This window comes from Phocoena phocoena, chromosome 19 (genome assembly GCF_963924675.1).
Source record: "Phocoena phocoena chromosome 19, mPhoPho1.1, whole genome shotgun sequence".
Taxonomy (NCBI): domain Eukaryota; kingdom Metazoa; phylum Chordata; class Mammalia; order Artiodactyla; family Phocoenidae; genus Phocoena; species Phocoena phocoena.
In genome coordinates, this window is record NC_089237.1 from 28,680,008 (window position 1) to 28,699,683 (window position 19,676).

At 34.7% G+C, this 19,676-nt stretch overlaps 1 protein-coding gene across 1 annotated transcript in view; it reads right to left on the reverse strand.

The window, feature by feature from the left end:
- Window positions 1-19,676, reverse strand: part of MED13 (mediator complex subunit 13) — a 90,549-nt gene that overhangs the window by 19,805 nt on the left and 51,068 nt on the right. Inside the window, exons 12-19 of the mRNA XM_065896822.1 lie at window positions 18,223-18,344; window positions 15,984-16,074; window positions 15,637-15,851; window positions 15,159-15,355; window positions 13,516-14,432; window positions 6,045-6,206; window positions 2,209-2,432; window positions 380-569 (exon numbers count right to left, since the gene is read on the reverse strand). Of these exons, the coding sequence (XP_065752894.1) occupies window positions 380-569; window positions 2,209-2,432; window positions 6,045-6,206; window positions 13,516-14,432; window positions 15,159-15,355; window positions 15,637-15,851; window positions 15,984-16,074; window positions 18,223-18,344 (2,118 nt within the window). The remainder of the gene's footprint in view (window positions 1-379; window positions 570-2,208; window positions 2,433-6,044; window positions 6,207-13,515; window positions 14,433-15,158; window positions 15,356-15,636; window positions 15,852-15,983; window positions 16,075-18,222; window positions 18,345-19,676) is intronic.

The window sequence follows — 19,676 nt, forward strand, 5'->3', positions numbered from 1 at the left end:
TTAATTCCAACAAAGAACTGTCTCTCTGTGTTATAGAGGGAACTACAAGTTGTTTTACCTCTAAACCATTAACAAATCAAAAATCTTAATTTTAATAAACTTAAATAAAAACACAAATCTTCCGACTTGATGGGATCCCTATTGTAGTGATCAACAAACTTTTTCTGTAAAGGATCAGATAGTAAATATTTTTGCCTTTCCAAGTTACACAGTCTCTGTCACAACGACTCAGCCCTGATCTTGTAGCATAAAAGAAGCCACAGACATCTGTAAATAAATGAGCATGGCTGTGTTGCATTAAAATATTATTTACAAAAAGCTGGTGGACTGGGTCATACTTTGCTAAAATGACCTTATACGATAAATACAAATTCAATACCTAGATCATATCTGCAGACTTGTGCATAAAGCTTGAGTTTAGAAAATGCTTCACTGTTACCATCAGCTGCCTGAGAAAACCATTCTGCTACCAACTTTTCTGATAGTTTCTTTGATGCAGTAGATCCAACTCTCATGATCCCATCCGTCAATAGTCGAGAAATAGGTCTATGTTGACCCAATCGACAAGACTACAAATACAGATACAGAAATCAGAATTAGTGAGTGTGCTATAGTTTTTTAGTTCATATCATAAAATAAAGGATTTAAGCTATTTAAAAATAAGCTTTATCATTTATAACTAACATTTGCAATAATAATATCAAGGTGAAATGGTGCCACAGGTCTTTTTACTTTTCTACATTAGAAATCCATTGAATTTCTATCAAAATTAAAATATCTCCAATGAAATAAAACATCTAGATAATAATGGCACTAGATCCACGTAGTTTGAATAACGAAAACTTGCAGAATACAGAAATAACTGAACATGAATATGCAGTCATTTTAAGTTGTACATCCATCCCAATTCATGTATATAAATGCATTATCCAGCTCTCCCTCCAATTCTGCAGGCCACTAATGTTTGTTACAGGAAGCCCAATCTCAAACAGGTTTGCAACACTGGATTAAGAAAGTTTAGACAAAGGATTTCTTTACTGTAAGACTTTCAAAGGCTTTAATAAGCTAACATGTACAGTGAATCTCTAAAAGGTAAATAGATACAAAATGTCTTCCCAAACCTATCTAACTATGGAACTTTTTTCTGGGAAGATTTTGCAGGACTAGTGTTCTAAATAACACTCTTTGGAAATATTTACTTTTACAAAACACACTACAGATACCTTGCAATTAAAGTTAAGTAGAACATTAATGAGGAGCTAAACCAGCTCAAACTAACGATTGAGATTGTAAAAGAGACTAAATTTTAAAGACTAGATTTCCAAGCATTTGTGGGAAAAGGGAGATGCTGTTGGCCCTTCGTATCCTTAGGTTCTGAATCCACAGATTCAACCGACCATGGATCAAAAATATTCAAAAAAAAAAAAAAAAAATCCAGAAAGTTCCAAAAAGCAAAACTTGAATTTGCCATGTCTGCAACTAGTTATATAGCATTAGGTATGTAATGCTATGTAAATATCATCTATAAGTAATCTAGAGATGATTTAAAGTATAAGGGAGGATGTGTATAGATTATATACAAACACTATGCCATTTTATATAAGATTGAGCATCCATAAATTTTGGTGTCTGCAAGGGGTCCTAGAACCAATACCCTGAGGATATTCAGGAATGACTATAAAATGAAGTTAAGACTGTATGTTCCAGGGTACTTAAAATTTATAATCATTGTACTCAATGATGGATACAACATGAGAATTGTAACTTAAAAGACCAGCCAAGAATTTCAGAAATAAAATGGATCTTAGGCCTATCATAGCTTTATTTTACATATGAGGTAAGTAAGGCCTAGTGTCTAAACCTGAGGTCCTAGAGAATCAAGACTTGAATTTTTATAAATGTAATTTGTTCCTGGCCATTTACAATGCTACCCTTTGTTTCAGAAAAAGATTATCTTAAATGGGACATACATGCTCTCAATGGTTTTCCCCCAGTATGGCAATTTCCACAGTGACCCATGGTGCACACATCTCACAAAGGGTCTGGCTCAAAGCTGTAAAGAATGTAACTGGCTTGTATGAGAACTAAACACCTAGTCTGACATTGTTATTATTCTTTACCAATCAACTGAAATATCCAGTATATTTTATATATAAACATACAAATCATAAGGTAGTTTTAAAACGACACCTCTTTTTAAGCACCTACCTCATATATTGCAGTAAGATCTCTAAAAAAGCTTTTGGCTCCATTTAACAAAGCTTCATTTTCTGGACATAGTACAACATAAGCTATATCTCTTTGAGATCCATAGGGTTCCAGCATAAGTCTCTCCCAATAAGGGAGAGCAAATGGAGAAAGCACCAGAAAATCAAAATCATAACCCAACAAAAACGTGGGGATTGGCAGTGGTTCTGGGGATTCATCAGTTCCTAAATAAGAAAAGACATATTTTAAGAAAAGATTTAAAAGAAGAACATTTATTTTTATATATTATTTTTAGAATATTTAAAAATTTTATTTATTTTTGGCTATGTCAGGTCTTAGTTGCAACATGCAGGATCTCCGTTGCGGGTTCTTCCGTTGCAATGTGCGGGCTCAGTGGTTGTGGTGCGCAGGCTTAGCTGCCCCTCAGCATGTGAGATCTTAGTTCCCCAATCAGGGATCGAACCCGTGTCCTCTGCACTGGAAGGCAGATTCTTTACCACTGGACCATCAGGGAAGTCCCAAGAGGAACATTTAAATGTCAAGAGTTAGTGTAGTCATTATTAGTAGTAAAAGTATTTAATTAAAGACAAAAATACCTAAAAGCCAGCGATTGAGACTTTCACAGTTAGGAATTTGCTAAATGACCTTTTATAAAATATGTGACTTATACCTTCACTTAAATGTAAAAAAATTAGAACGAAAAACTTATTAGTACAAAAGAAGATATGGGAGGGCTTAAAAAAAATTATATTAGTTTCAGGTGTACAACATAGTGATTTGATATTTTTATACATTATGAAATAATGACCACAGTAAGACCAGTCTCCACCCGTCACCACACAAAGTTGCTATAACATTACTGACTACATTCACCATGTGTACATTACATCCCCATGATTTATTTATTTTATAGTTGGAAGTCTGTACCTCTTAATCACCGTCACCTATATTGTCATCATTTTATTTTGAATAAACTCAAGACTGGGGAAAGCCTTTTTAAGCATAATGTAAAACCTGTCCATTTAAAAACTGATTAATCTGACAACATAAATTTTAAATTTCGGCATGAAAAAACACTATAAACAAAGCCAAACAATTAACAATAAATTGGAAAAAAGATGTGTAATGTGTATAACAAAAGGTTAATTTCCTTACCATAGAAAGGGGACCTATAAATCCGTAAGGAATTGATCAACATCCTAACAGAAAAACAGGTAAAGCATATGAACAAAGTCCACAGAAACAGAAATTACCTCTTATACAAAAAAAGATGCTCAATCTCATTAAGAGCAAGGAATTTAAAATAATTAATAGCAAACAATTATAACATTTACTATGTGCTAGGTAATGTTCAAAGATTTTTACATGTATTCACTCATTTAATCCCCACAAAAACCATGAAGCAGATACTAATATCAACCTTATTTTAGAGATGAGAAAGCACAAATAGAGACGTTAAACAACATGTCCAGTATCATATAAGAAGTGGCAGAAGTGGGATTTAGAATCCAGGAAATCTACCCTCAAAGTCTGTACTAGTCTACGTCTCAAACTATAATGAAACAAACCAGTTTCTCCCATCTACCCAGCACCCTACTGGCAAGGGTTTGGGGAAACAAACATTTTATTGGTGGGAGTTTAAACCACTATCAGAGAGAGTAATTTGGCAATATATATATTTTTAAATATACACATGCTTTAAGCCAGGGATTGTGTGCATTCTAGAATAGTTGTAATGATAATGATGCAAACAATGTTAAGTCCATAAACAGTAGACTGGTAAAATAACATATATAAAGAACAATGGAATATATGCAGCCATTTAAAAAAAACAAAAACTCATATGTACTGAACAGTAAGGTGTAGAACTCTGCATGTGTCTACTATTTTGGCTTCAAAAAGAACGTAAAAATACTATAACAATAAATGCTGGAGAGGGTGTGGAGAAGAGGGAACCCTCCTACACCATTGGTGGGAATGTAAATTGGTACAACCACTATGGAGAACAGTATGGAGGTTCCTACCGTATGATCCAGCAATCCCACTCCTGGGCATATATCTGGAGAAAACCATAACCTGGAAGGATACATGCACCCCAATGTTCACTGCAGCACTATTTATAATAGTCAAGACATGGAAGCAACCTAAATGTCCATCGACAAAAGAATGGATAAAGAAGATGCAGCACGTATGTACAATGGAATATTACTCAGCTATTAAAAAAAAGAATGAAATAATGCCATTTGAAGCAACATGGATGGACCTAGAGATTATCATACTAAGTAAGTCAGAAAAAGACAAATATATGATATCGCTCGTATGTGGAATTAAAAAAAAAACATGTAAATGAACTTATTCACAAAACAGAAATAGACTTACAGATATAGAAAACAAACTATGGTTACCAAAGGGGAAACGTGGTGGGGAGGGATAAATCAGGAGCTTGGGATGAACATACACACACACTAGTAGTATACAAGATAGACAGCCAAAAAGGACCTACTGTATAGCACAGGAAACCCTAACTCAATATTCTGTGACGATCTATATGAGAAAAGAAACTAAAAAGGAATGAATATATGTATATGTATAACTGAATCACTTTGCTGTACACCTGAAACTAACACAACATTGTAAATCAACTATACTCCAATAAAACTGAAATATTTTTTAAAAAGTAGAAAAAATATATAAATACTATAATTAAACTGCATTTTTCACTGATTATCAAGTTTTTTTAAATGAAATTTAAATTATTCAGCCATTAATAAAAGGAGGAAAAGGAAAATATGAGCAAATCATCTACTACTTCTGTACATAATGCGTTCTAAAACCATGCAAAAAAAGTCAAGGACTTCAGAATAAAAACAATTATTTCAAATATATTTTAAAAGTTCCAATTACATCCCACCTTTCAGAGACACTCTTTTTTGTTTTTTAGGGTTTTTAAAATTTTTATTTATTTTTGGCTGTGTTGGGTCTTCATTGCTGAGCGTGGGCTTTCTCTAGTTGCGGCGAGCGGGGGCTACTCTTCGTTGCGGTGCGCGGGCTTCTCATTGCAGTGGCTTCTCTTGGTGCGTAGCACAGGCTCTAGGTGCATGGGCTTCAGTTGTTGCAGCACTCAGGCTCAGCAGTTGTGGCTCACGGGCTCTATAGCACAGGCTCAGTAGTTGTGGCGCATGGGCTTAGTTGCGCCGCAGCACGTGGGATCTTCCCGGACCAAGGATCAAACCCGTGTCCCCTGCATTGGCAGGCGGATTCTTAACCACTGCACCACCAGGGAAGTTCCCAATCTTTTCTGGGTTTTTTCCCCCAGAGATAATCTTCAACAGATAGTTCAAGCATTTTGAATGTTCCTTCCATTACAGTTGACCATAAATCTACTGTTTACCATATTGAGAGTATTCGTTATTTTGTCACAACTGGCAAATTTGTCTTTGTTCCTTTTTTTTTAAATGAAGACCTTGGGGCCTTTTATCACTAGTATTACCCTCTCTTTTTTACCCCATTTTTCATTAAATTTTGTAAAATAGTAAACTTACAAGAAAACTAGTGTTTCAGCCTTTATTTGGCAGTATGATTCTTTCTTCACATAAAATCTTACTGGTCAGTAAAATATGTAAAAACAAGCTGTTCTTTCTGAAGTGGGATTGGAGAACCCAGTAAAGTGAATGTTGAAAACGTTCAAAGTAAGGAAGGCTAAGATTGACCACACTGGCCTTAAGTCAAGCATATGCCACTGAAATATTTAAAGATAAATGTGCTTATTAAAGTTGGGCAAAGAAACTGAGAAATGATATAAAATAAGTCAATACACATTACTATAAATTACTTACCATAAGAGCCTCGGCCAGCCATTTTATGAAATTGTTGCCAAGTGAGAGGACCTTGAACCCCCCAAGGCCTTACTGTTCTTTTTTTCTGAATAGCATCCTGAAGAACTGGCTGAAGAGATAGAAGCATTCGAAGTATATCTTGTGAGCACTGCATACTCACATCTACAACCATTAAAAAAAAAAAAAAAGAAAAAAGAATAAGAATTGCTATTGTCAACACAAAAATTTTTATGATAACAAGACATCTAGGGAAGTTTAGCTCTTCATCACCAAGATTAAGCATCTGCTTGTGTAGAGAACTATAGTAAGTTGTATCTAAAATGATCTGTAGAAATGATTTTTCTAGGTATTTAGAACCAAGAAGAGACAATAAAAGTTATTGTAACTCGTCTTCATAAAAAGCCATTCATTAGCTCATTGATCAATTTATAAATTAATCAAATAAATTTCTTCCTTTTTGCATTGATTTTGGTTGTTTTATCTATTTATTTATTTAGACTGTGCAGCTCGGCATGCAGGATCTTAGTTCCCCTACCAGGCATCAAACCCGTGCCCCCTATAGTGGAAGCGCAGAGTCTTAACCACTGGACCGCCAGGGAAGTCCCTGTTTTGGTTGTTTTTGGTGCTTATAGGTATCTTACTAGAAAGAACTTTGCCTCACACAGAAATGGGTTATAAATTATGTACCTTCATTACCACCACTTTGGTAAAATGACCAGATGGACAAAACTGGTTACAATGATTAAAGCTTAACTTGTGAAAAATAGTAGACTGTATGTAACAAATCTGAAGTATACAACTTGCACAGTAACAGATAAACTTGTTCATACTGCTAAAAAGTGTTGTAATATCCAAAGATATTTTATTAACCTAGACGTAATAGATTTACAGATTATCAAATTATTATGACCTACCTTTCTGACCAACTATCAGGATGGATATGGAGGGTGTCGCTCTTAAATGTCAAATGGCTTTTTAAAAAACCATGAAATATTACTGATATAAGTAATCTGTCCCTCCATTATGGTTCCGCTGTATCATTAAACCTGTTTGAGCACTCTGTTATGTTAAATCATTCAACTTTAATTCATTATTATTATTGCCTAATTTATTTCTTGTTTTAATTCCCTATATCTAAATAGTGTACAGAATCAGAAGTAATTTAATTTCAGATATACTGCTTAATAATTATTGTTTAAATAAACTATTAAATACATAATAGAACACTAGTCATTAAAAGTGATAACAGAGCTATTTGAAATGGACTAATGACTAATACACTAATAAATTAAAAAACAGGTTTTAAAAGTATGGAAGATAATTTTACACAAACAGAACTATGTGTATTCATATGTGACTATTTACATAAAATCTAGAAAAAGTTGTCATTGGCTAAGGTTGTTTATCATAATCAAATGGGGAACTTTTAAAAAACATATACACAGAGCTTACCCTGAGAAATTCTGATCTGAGTGAAGCTCAGGAAACTACAGTTTGATTTTAATTCAGAGAGATTCCCATAGATACTCTTTCATTCTTAAAAAAATATATATTTAATGAAGACCTACTATGGGTCAGGAATTATGCTAGCTGCTGGGAATACTGTGTAAATAAATTCTTATTCATGTCTTCAGGGATCTTACAATCTTGTGCAGGAGAATGCATGAAAGATAATATAATTGTATATTATGACAAGTGCCAGGTCTCTATACTGAGATCTGGTGGAAAGCAATGGTTTTTAGAATATATAATGATTTTTAAGAGTGATCGTGAAGGACAGATAGATAGATCAATAGAAGTAAACATCCAGAAATAAAACTTTGCATTTATTGTCAACTGATTTTTTTTGCGGTACGCGGGCCTCTCACTGCTGTGGCCTCTCCCATTGCGGAGCACAGGCTCCGGACGCACAGGCTCAGTGGCCATGGCTCACAGGCCCAGCTGCTCCGCGACACGTGGGATCTTCCCTGACAGGGGCAGAAACCGGTGTCCCCTGCATCGGCAGGCGGACTCTCAACCACTGCGCCACCAGGGAAGCCCTACAGTCAACTGATTTTTGACAAAGGTGCCAAGACAATTTAATGGGGAAAGATAATCTTTTTAACAAATGGTTCTAGGACAATTGGATATCCACATGCAAAGGAATGAATATGGAACCCCTTCCTTATGTTATATACAAAAGTTAATTCAGAATGGATTATAGAGCTAAATGTAAGTGCTAAATATAGAGCTAAATATAAGTTCCTTCTGTAGCTCAGGAGAGCACCCCTTCATCCCCATCTGCTCAAAATATACTATAATCTTTGTGCTCTCATTGCACTTCTTTGGGTTCCATCTTTTCCTTATTCCCCTCCAAGTTTAGCTGAATTACAAAGTTAAGTTTATGGTTATGAAACAAAGACTAAACAACCAAAAAAAAAAAGAATGGATTATAGAGCTAAATATAAGTGCTAAAACTCTTAGAAAATAACATATAAATCTTCATGACTTATTAGGTAAAGCCTTTTTAGATATGAAACCAAAAGTACAAACAACAAAATAGAATAATACACTGAACATCAACTTTTCTGCTTCAAATGATACCATCAAGAAAGTGAAAAGACAACCCAGAGAACAGGAGAAAGTATGTGCAAATCATAATCTGATAAGGAACTTGTAAATCCAGAAGATATAAAGAACACTTATAACTCAATAATGAAAAGACAAAAAACCTAATTTAAAAATGGGCAAAGTATCTGAAAAGACATTTCTCCAAAGAGGAAAGAGAAATGGGCAGTAAGCACATGAAATGATGCTCAACTTCATTAGTTATTAGGGAAATGCAAATCAAAACCACAATGAGATAATACTTCACAACCCAATAAGATGATTATAATAATAAAAAAACACACAAGGACAAGTGTTAATTAGGATATGGAAAAAGTGGAACCCTCACACATTGCTGATGGGAATGTAAAATGGTGCACTGCTTTAGAAAGTAGTATTGCAGTTCCTCAAAACGTAAAACAGAGTTATCAAGTCCACCTAAGAGTAATATAAACGTATGTTTACACAAAAACTGGTACACATATGTTCATAGTACCATTATGCGTATCAGCCAAAGAGTGGAAACAGTCCAAATGTCCACGAACAGACGAATGGGTAAATAAAATGTGGGAAGCTCATAAATGGAATATTATTTGGCAATAAAAACAAGTGAAGTACTGACACATGCTACAACATGGATAAATCTTGAAAACATTATTCTAAGAAAAAGAAGTCAGTCACAAAAGACCATATAGGATATGACTTTATTTATATGAAATGTACAAAAGAGGCAAATCTATAGAGACAGAAAGTACACTGGTGGTTGCCTAGTGCTGGGAGGGAGTGGTTGGAGGAAAATGGGGAGTGATTGCTAATAAACATGGGATTCCTTTTGCGGATGATGAAAATGTTCTAAAATTGATTGTGGTGATGGCTACACAACTCTGTGAATACTAAAAACCATTCAACTGTACACTTTAAATGAATTGTATGGTATGTCAATAAAGTTGCTTAAAAATGAGTGATCATGGAGTGGTGCAATGATGGGGATGGGCAAAAATTGGGGGCAATTTTTACTTCTACTTTTCTGTATTGTTTAGATACTTAACTTTCTTTTCAGCAAGTATGTATTTTTTATAATTGGAACAAAGCTTTTTCTATCTTGAGAAAAATAAACATTACCACTAAATTATACAAACTACAATTTGTAGACTTTTAATTCCTTCAAACAAATATTTCAACACCTTGGGCATCTATATGCCAGGCACCGTTCTAGGTACTTGGACATATCAACAAACAAACAAAATAGACAAAAACCCTTTCTCTTAAACAGAACTTGCATAGGCTGAACTTAATGGAGAGATAATTAATCAATAAATTATACAGTATATTAGAAGGTAATAAGCAAACACTACGGGAAAAAAAAAAAAAGGAGCAGGATGGAGAAGATGACTTCTGACAAAATTTAAAAAGGCAAGAGAGTTATCCATGTAAATACTTGGAAGAACAGTGTCCCAGGCAGAGGAAACAATCAGGGCAAAGGTCCTAATACAGGAGTTTGATACTATTTTATGAAGCTGTTATAACTGAATGAGAAAGTATTCCAATATTGCCCATTTAGGTTTTGCAGCATTATTTATTTTAATGTTGAAGTTTTAAATTGAAATATAAAGATATTTCTTTTTTGTTTTGAATTATTTTCTCAATATAAATTCTTAGGATGAAATTCATCTTTATGGCAGCAGAGTAATCTGTTTACATCAATCTTTATTGTTATAGAAAAAATGCACACAAGGTTAACAACTCAATATTTTCTATTACTTGGCAAATAAGTTGGATTTTTTTTGAGGTATAATTGACATAACTTATATTAGTTTTAGGTGTAAGAAGTGATGATTTGTTATTTGTATATACTGTAAAATGATCACCACAGTAAGTCCAGTTAACATCCATCATCATACACAGTTGCAAAATTTATTTTTTCTTGTGACAACTTTCAAGATGAGCTGGATCTTAAAAACAAATAATAATAATAAAAATAAACAGAATACCACTAATGCTACTGCTGCTGCTATTACTACTACTGTTACTACTGGTAATATTTGAGTACTTTGTGCCAGGCACTGGTCTGTTTTATATGTATTAGTTCATTCGATCCTCTAACACTGAGGTAAATACTATTATTGACACTATCTCAAGAAACTGAGACAGAGGTTAAATAACTTGCCCAAGGTCATAGTATATAGTGATGGAGCCATGTTTCAAACCCAAGTAGTCGGTTCCAGAGCCTATGTTCTTAACTACTATCTATGGCTGAAAATAATCCTGCCCTTTCTTTGAAAATCTATATGACATTTATTTATACCTTTTTCTTTAAAAATTTGATCCTTGAGTATAGTGAGTTTGATGAATCATCGAACTATTATCATGAACAAAATGTAACCACTGGTCCATGCATAGCCTTATCTTATTCACAAATTTTCTTAATAATATTATGAACAACTACGATCTCACTGCCCAAGAAGTAGATTACTCAATCTTATTAAGTGCATCTCCCTATCCTATCCCTCCGCTTTTAAGAATTAACCACCATCCTGAATTTTATGTGTATCTAGAAAATACATTTAGTTTTGTCTGTTTTAGAACTTTATGAAAAAATATCTCACTATATACAATCTTCTGGGACTTGTTCCCTCTCCCTCCCCTCAAAACTTTTACCAAGATTCATCTGTTACAAGAGTTTTACTCATTTTCAGAGCTTATGTAACATTCTATCTGTACTATCATAATTATTATCCATTCTCCTGTCAGTGGGCATTCAGAGTATTTTTACTTCAACCCTGTATTACAGTTTTAGTTCTCCAAGTAGTCTACAAGCAACTTAAATATAGGATATCTTCATATCTCCCAGAATACCAAGCACATTGTTTTGCACATGTGTCCAAAAATGGCTGGATTAGCAAATGACATAAGGAACCAAATAAAAGTTATTAAATGGCATATATCACCTAAGAACAAAAATTCTTAACAAAAACCACATTCTGAAGAAGGCTAACTTTCTGCATAATTACCAAAAGTTAGGAAAAAGTTAATGAGTGGTATACTGAAACATCTTTTTAGAAATATGTTTCCCAGCGGCTATGCCTGAAAAAAACCCCTAAATGATGACTTTAATAATGGCAGCTTATATAAATTCAGTACTTACTATGTGCCAAGGATTGTGTTAAGCAGCTCATATGTATTAACTCATTAGATCTTTATAGCTACACACAAGTATTTGACATGGATGACATTTCTCTCCTTCTTCAAACATTTCCTATACTTAGCTACCAGCACAACACACTCTCTTGGTTTTCTTCCTACCTCCTTTGTTGCCTATCCTGGATCCTCCTCTTCTCCCCCATCTCTAAATGTCAGTTCCATCCTTGGACTTCTCTATCTAGAGTCACTCTCTAAGTTTTTTCATCCATCTCCATAGCTTAAAATACTGATAACTCACACACAACATTTTTTAATCTCTAGCCCCAACTACTCCTCCGAATTTAAAATTCGTTTCTCCAAATAAGTACTTGACCATCTCCCCCAGTTGTTCCCCTCCTCTATAATTAGCACCATCATTCATCCATTCGCTCAAGCTATCACTGATGCCTCATCTTTTCTTATATCAGCAAATCCTGTAGGTTCTATTTCCCAAATATGCCTAGAACCTACTACTCATATCTCTATTGCTTCCAATCTTGTCTAAGGTACTGTCATCTTTCACCTGAACTACTGTAACCGCCTCCTAACTGATCTATCTGCTTCTACTCTCACCTTCACCACCCACAGCACAACAGCTAGAGTGATCTTTTAAAAAAATAAACAGTAGAAGGATCATGTTACTTCTCTGCTCAAAACTGTCCTACAGCTTCCCGTAACTCTTAGGATAAACTATAAAGGCCTTACTTACATGGTATGTAAGACCCTACATGATTTTGGTGCTCGGCCATCTCTTAGCCTTCCAACTCCTAACAGTCTCCCCATCACTCAATTCATTCCAGCAACAGTGCCTCCTTACTGTTTCTCAAACATATTAGGCACACTACTCCCTCACAGTCTTTGCACTACCTGAAAACACTCTTCTCTCAGCCACACAGCTCACATTCCCCTACTCTATGTAGGTCTTTGCTCAAATGCTGTCCCTCAGTAATATCTTCTCTAAACATACATCTAAAGTAGCATATTCTTGTCTTTTTCCACTCCTTTACCCTGCTTTTCCTTCAAAGCACTTGTCGCTATCTGATATCATATAATTACTTATTTTTTTGTTTATTTTGTTATTTTGAGAATTACAAGCTCAAAAAGGGCAGGAAATATGTTTGTTTTAATACTGTACTTTGTAAAAGAACAGTGCCTGGCACATACTAGTTGCTCAATAAATAATGAGTGATAGTATGTTGAATAAATCAACTAGTAATTTTCTGCTAATTGACATGTGCAAAGTACCTTTTATAGTCCTACTCAAGTACATAATTACAGACCTCTAATAACCATACTTCTGTTGGTGAAATTAAACGGCTAGGAAATTCTCCCTTTAAAAATATCATTCTTTTTTTTTTTTTTTGGCGGTACGCGGGCCTCTCACTGCTGTGGCCTCCTGTTGCGGAACACAGGCTCCGGAAGTGCAGGCTCAGCGGCCATGGCTCACAGGCCCAGCCACTGCGCGGCGTGTGGGATCTTCCTGGACCAGGTCACGAACCCATGTCCCCTGCATCGGCAGGCGGACTCTCAACCACTGCGCCACCAGGGAAGCCCTAAAAATATCATTCTTAAAGGAGTTTTAAGTCCAAATTTAAGTGTCTCTGTCAGGTACATGGGAAACTGCCTTTAATACCTTTTCCTAAGAAAGAAAAGTCATACAACTAAAGGAAAATAAAGAGAAAAATTATTCCATTAGCATACTTACCATTTCTTTTGGACCAGGGGTGTAAGCATGAACTTTTCACAAGTGCTTCATCAACTTTTCCTCCTGACATGTTATCCATGAACTGACGCCCATGTTCTAATGCAAGGTAGCAGTCATTGCAACAGTCCCGCTCTTCAACACGTACCCAGTTGTTAGTTACACCAATTTTGGGAAAAGGATCTTGGTCTGCAGCTCCAAAAGGTGAAAATAAATTAGTGCACTGATCTTGTAGCAATAATATCAACTCATCAGGCAATTTTTCAGATTCCTTTAGTCCTCCATTAACATGTTCAGCAGAAGTAGCCCTGAGAGCTTCAAAACGTTTTTCTGCTTCTTTGCCACATTCTGTGTTGCGTCCTATGATATCTAGTTCATCTTCAAGAAATAATCCTGAATTGTTTCCAAATTTTCTGTTCATGACAGCACTGAAGCCACAGGTACACCTATACTGTGCTTCCTGCGTTGGATCTGGAATGTAAACTCCAACATCGGCACCCTTGATATTCATGTTGCAGACACAGATACAGCAACTATCAAAGTTACAGTCTTTAAACAAATTCATAACTGATTCTGAAAGAATGAGGTTTACATAAAGACTGTGTGCTTCAGGGATGGAAGGAACAGTTGCAGGTTCAACAGAATTAAGGGGTCTGCACGTGGATGGGGTGGAAGCTGGTGAATATAAGTCTGAATTTTCATATTTGACTGAACCTTGAGCACTAGCTGGTCCACCAGCTCCACGAGGAGTCCTTGGAGTCCTTGGAGTCCTTGGAGTTGGAAACCTAGGGGTAGATGGAGAAGGAAGAATTCCTGCTCCACTGTTACTAGGAGGTGCACTGCTAGGAGGCATCCCAAAAGAAGCATGAGTTTGAGGTGTATAAGCAGGGCCATATTCTTGATCCAGAGTACTTCCATCACTAGTGTCACCAGGGCAAAAGAGAATCAAAAACATGCATAAACGAACATATTAGTAATGTGAAATACAACTAAAAATGTCCCAAATGTTTTTCAATAACACCAAAAATTGCAAAAATACGATTAGTGCAAAAATTACAAGTACAATTAAAATGTATTTTTGGTTAGTACATCCACTCTAGGTGATTGTTGTGGGGTGAGACCCAACTAACTAGTTCCATTATAAATAAAATTTGTATACACTCTTCCACACCTAGACATCCACAATTACTATCTATATATTTCTTGTACTATAAATACCCATATTTCATTGATTCTAAGATGCCACTGTTTAAAAAAAAAACAAACCCAATTTTAGAGATATTTATGTGTAAAAAAAGGACAATGGCAATTCTAAGATGTTACAAATTATAAGACACCCCAATTTCAGAGATACTTAAATATAAAACGTGTGTGAAATATGGCAAATGTACAAATGAGAGTGATTAGGATTTCAGACCAAAATAAAAGGTGCTTCCAAAGACAAAGTTTATTGGTCTTAAGTGTTCCAATACTTTAACCATACCGAGCAAACACCATTATAAGCTATTAATCAGAAAATGATTTTTAGAACTTTCAAAAACCAGTATCTTTTTTCCAGGTACCAACATACTAGGTGCTTCTACGAAAAAAATTAAAGCTATATAAGCATTCATATACTATACCAATACTATACATTTAAATCATACCCCTCTTTGATGAATGGCATTGTAGGCCCTGAAGGAAGCAATTCCAATTTTCCAACAGTCCAACTCTGACGGTAAACACACTCTTCTGGCAATTTGATAGTAGGCAGACACTGGCTTGGTAGAGTTTTTAGAGGTGCAAACATGGAACATCCCACTAGAACTTGACAATTTTCAGGCTTATAGACATAAGAAAAATCCTACAATATAAAGATCATGACTTTTAGCATCTTATTTTCCAAGGGAAAAAAATAACAACAAACTGACTCTAGCCCTTTTTTCCTGTCTTTAAACAAAATAATACAATGTAAATGTAATCCTACTCTTTTCTTAAATGCATTCTTAATAGTGTCACCATAATTCAAATTTGTTAATAACAAAATTAGAATCACTAAGAAAGGATTTTTGAATCTAGCAATAAACTAATTCTATACAAAAATATAGGAAGTGAATTATTTTTCTAGAAAAATAAAATACTTACTTTAATTTCAGAAGGTTTTGGGCTACAGAATCCTTCATCAACCTCAATTTTGAACTGTGCTCCTATACTAGAACTATTTCCTTCTAGAACAGTTCCTCCAGGTGTTGTATCCATACTACCATATTCTTTATTATTCATATTCATTGGGGAAAATCCCATAATATGTTGTTCCAATGATGGTGGTGTAGGATACATTTTATGAAGATCTGCAGTGCCTATATTTAATAAAACACACATTTTAACATAAGACTAAAAAGAAGTTACTCTGTGCTTAAAACAAAGCGGTGGAGAACTTTGTTGACATTAAGTTTGCAGATTTATCTGGAACACAGATTTGGGAAGCTTACTTATGCAAGATAATGGGTCCAGATTTCCTGTCTTTGATTCCTTGCAGCTGGATTTATCATCTGATCCATTCGCCGATTTTTTAGATCCAGGCTATTAAAAAACACACACACACACATATTGCTCTGAAATTTAAATCCAATGTGATCAAGACAGTAATCATTCAGAGTAACTTGAAAGTAGAGCCCATTTGTGCTAGAGCCAAATATATACGAGATACAATTTAAAGATACAAAATAATTTAAAGACATAAAACACATTTTAGGTAATCAATAACCCAGATTAGTTTTTCTACTGATTTGATAATGCTCCAAATAACAGAGGAAAAAGTTCCTTCAAGAAAATGACCAATACTTTCAAAATACATAGAACAACCTATTACTTAAAACCTATTAAAAAAAAAAAGGTAAGAAAACCTACTATAAGGGTTTATAATTAACATCAGAATTGCCTCTTAGTAAAAGATACTCATAAAGCATTTGTCCCTTTAAATAAAAGACATTAAAGATTCCTATATAATCAATCACCCCTCCAAATCCTTGTTTACACTTTTACCTTGTTTAATAATCTTCTTGCCCTGCAAAAACACTACAACAGGTAAAACTAAGCAAAACTTCAGAAAGATCTCATACGACAAAGCAATAGGATCCCTAACTAAAGGTAGTTTTAATACATTGAACAAAACAAGTTTTAGAATCTCTAATCTGTCACCAGTGTTGTTAGAGCTGACAACTTGGTTCCTTGTCTCCTATTAGCCACCTTGTCTTAGATATGTAGACTGAGCTCTGATTACAACCCATGACCTCAGAAGAGCCACTGCTGATATGTGAATGGTAGAGAGAGAAAGTACAAAAGTATCGAAGTATTCAGGGATATATTCACCTAAAATATACTATATTACGGGATGTGGAGTAAAAGTTTATGTATAGTGATATCTGCTTTATGTCACTTAATTGAAGAGACCAAATGTACTATAGAAGTTTCCAAGCTATCTTTATGCAGATGAAAAAGGACTTCCCTTTTATAATGCAGCACCCAATTCATTAATTTGCCAGAGACTTGACATTCTAGGGAATCTCATTTTAAGCTTTAATTTCTTTTATCTTCACCTTTCCCTGCAAATGGGTGTTAAAGATTAAGTATTACTTTTTCTTCCTCTTTCATTATTATAGTATGTAGGTGTCTTATAATAATGGCTGTGAAGCCAAACAAATTCAGAAGAAGTAGTATTCCTTAACAAATTGACAAGGCATATAACTTTAATGTTAATTACTTATTATTCTCTAATTGAGTCAATTTTTCGGTCATTTCTAAAACTAGAGGACCAAAGATTAGGTTAATAATTCTGCTTCCTCGAAATTGAGTCATTTGTTGAGACGTGGATGCATCTAGAGACTGTCATACAGAGTGAAGTAAGTCAGAAAGAGAAAAACAAATATCGTATATTAATGCTTGTATGTGGAACCTAGAAAAATGGTACAGATGAACCGGTTTGCAGGGCAGAAGCTGAGACACAGATGTAGAGAAGAAACATGGACACCAAGGGGGAAAAAACCGCGGTGGGGTGGGGGTGGTGGTGTGCTGAATTGGGCGATTGGGATTGACATGTATACACTGATGTGTATAAAACTGATGACTAATAACCTGCAGTACAAACAAACAAACAAAAAACAATACTAAACTTTCTTTGGGTTATTTGTTTGGAAGTATGTTAATATAAATGTTTCAGACATTACATGAAATTTCTAAAAATCTTATATGTTCTGGTATAATGTTATAAGTCATAATTCTAGTTATTAAAGTAATAGTAATAATTCTGCTTCCTAGGGACTGGAGAAAAAGAACATATGGCAGAGCTCAAATTAAGCTTAATTATACATGTCCTTCAAAGACAAAAAAATAAAGAAAAAAAACCCCTCAAAGTTTATAGGTGACATTATATCAAGAATGCTCAGTGAATTCCCTGGCGGTCCAGTGGTTAGGACTCTGTGCTTTCACTGCCGAGGGCCCGGGTTCAATCCCTGGTCGGGATCCTGCAAGCCAGGCGGTGCAGCCAGAAAAAAAAACAAAGAAGGCTCAAACATGAGGTTAAAAAAGGACACCAATTAATTTTCTTCCAAAATATATCCTATTGTTCAGGGCTAAAACATAGTATTCAAGTCACATATCACTTCTGAAAAATAAACTTATATAAAATCAAGGAAAACAAATTATAATTGTAATCATTAATAAGATACTCACTGTCAGTTCATCTTCATCAGAATTAAAAAGATTATCAAGGTCAGTATAAGAGACAGCCAGGTCTGAGTCATAAATCAAACTGGTTGATGGAGGACGGGCATGACTAGTAGGGCGTGGAGCATCTACATATGACAACCAGAAAAAAAAAATCAAAAATTCTACTACTGACCAAATGAGTATTATTCTATTTATTTAAGCTAGACATATAACTTTATAAGGGTGTTATGCAGTAAGAAATGGTGACTTGTTTAAAATTTAGCCATTTTTTTTCATAGAAATAAACTTTTAAATATATGGTCATACCTTCCCCAAGAAGCTCACCAAAGGCTATGTAATCCATAACATAGCTAAGTAATCTACATTAATAATATGTCAAATAAAAATATAAACACTATTAGGACAACAGAATTAAACACACACATTTAATTTTTCTATCTTCCTGAAATATAAAGGAAGCACAGATTCTCTGGCTCTTGAGTCAGACAATTAATTTGAATCCCAACTCCAACACTAACAGTATGACAAGAATTAAATGTGATAGAATGTAGATAAAGCACTTTTGCCCAGTGCCAGGCACTTAAGTACTTACTTAAGTACCTCTTAGTTAAGTTTCATTTCAGCTCTAAAATTTTATTTTCCTTTTATTTTCCCCCCAGTTTTAGTGAAAAAAATGACTTTAGAAAAAATAAAAATACAAATGAAAGTTAAATTCCTCTTACATTCCCATACAAGAAAGAAAAAAAAAAAAAGCAATTTGGTGTATAAACCTTCCAAAGCATCCTCAGAATGGTTAAACAACTTGAAATAGCCCTCCCTTTCAGAAAGGTGAAAGTCACTTTCCAAGTGCCTCTGCACGTTGTCCTAAAGATTCACTAAAGCAGTAGTTCTGAAATTTTTAGAGTGTGTAAAAATCATCTAGGATATTTATTAAAAACCAAGATTTCCCAGTTTCACCTCAAAACATGCTCCAGAATGTGGCAGATGGTCCACATTTTGAGAAAGCCACACCACAGGGACAATTACACATTTCCTATATCCTAGGGTAGGTAAACAGGCTAAAAAACCCAAATTGTTAACTCACTTTAAGCTACTTAGAACCACTGACCACTAAATTTATTTCATGAAAGACCATCTCTTCCTTATTCAGATGGACTTTTTTTCTTATTCCTGTTTTTGGTTGCACAGAGCCTGACTGATCTTCTCTATTTATTCCAAATACTAAAACAAAACTTTGCCCCTAAAAGACACATACCAAAGGACAACTTCTGCCTCCATCAAAAATTAAATAGATCTTGTAAAAGAACTAATATATCATGTCTCTCTATTCTATTCACAAGTAGCACAAGTCAGACACTTTCAAAGTGGAGTCTTCACCACTGTATCTCCAGTGCCGAGAACACTGCCTACACATAACACGTGCTCAATAAATATTTGTTAAGTTAATGACCTCAGCA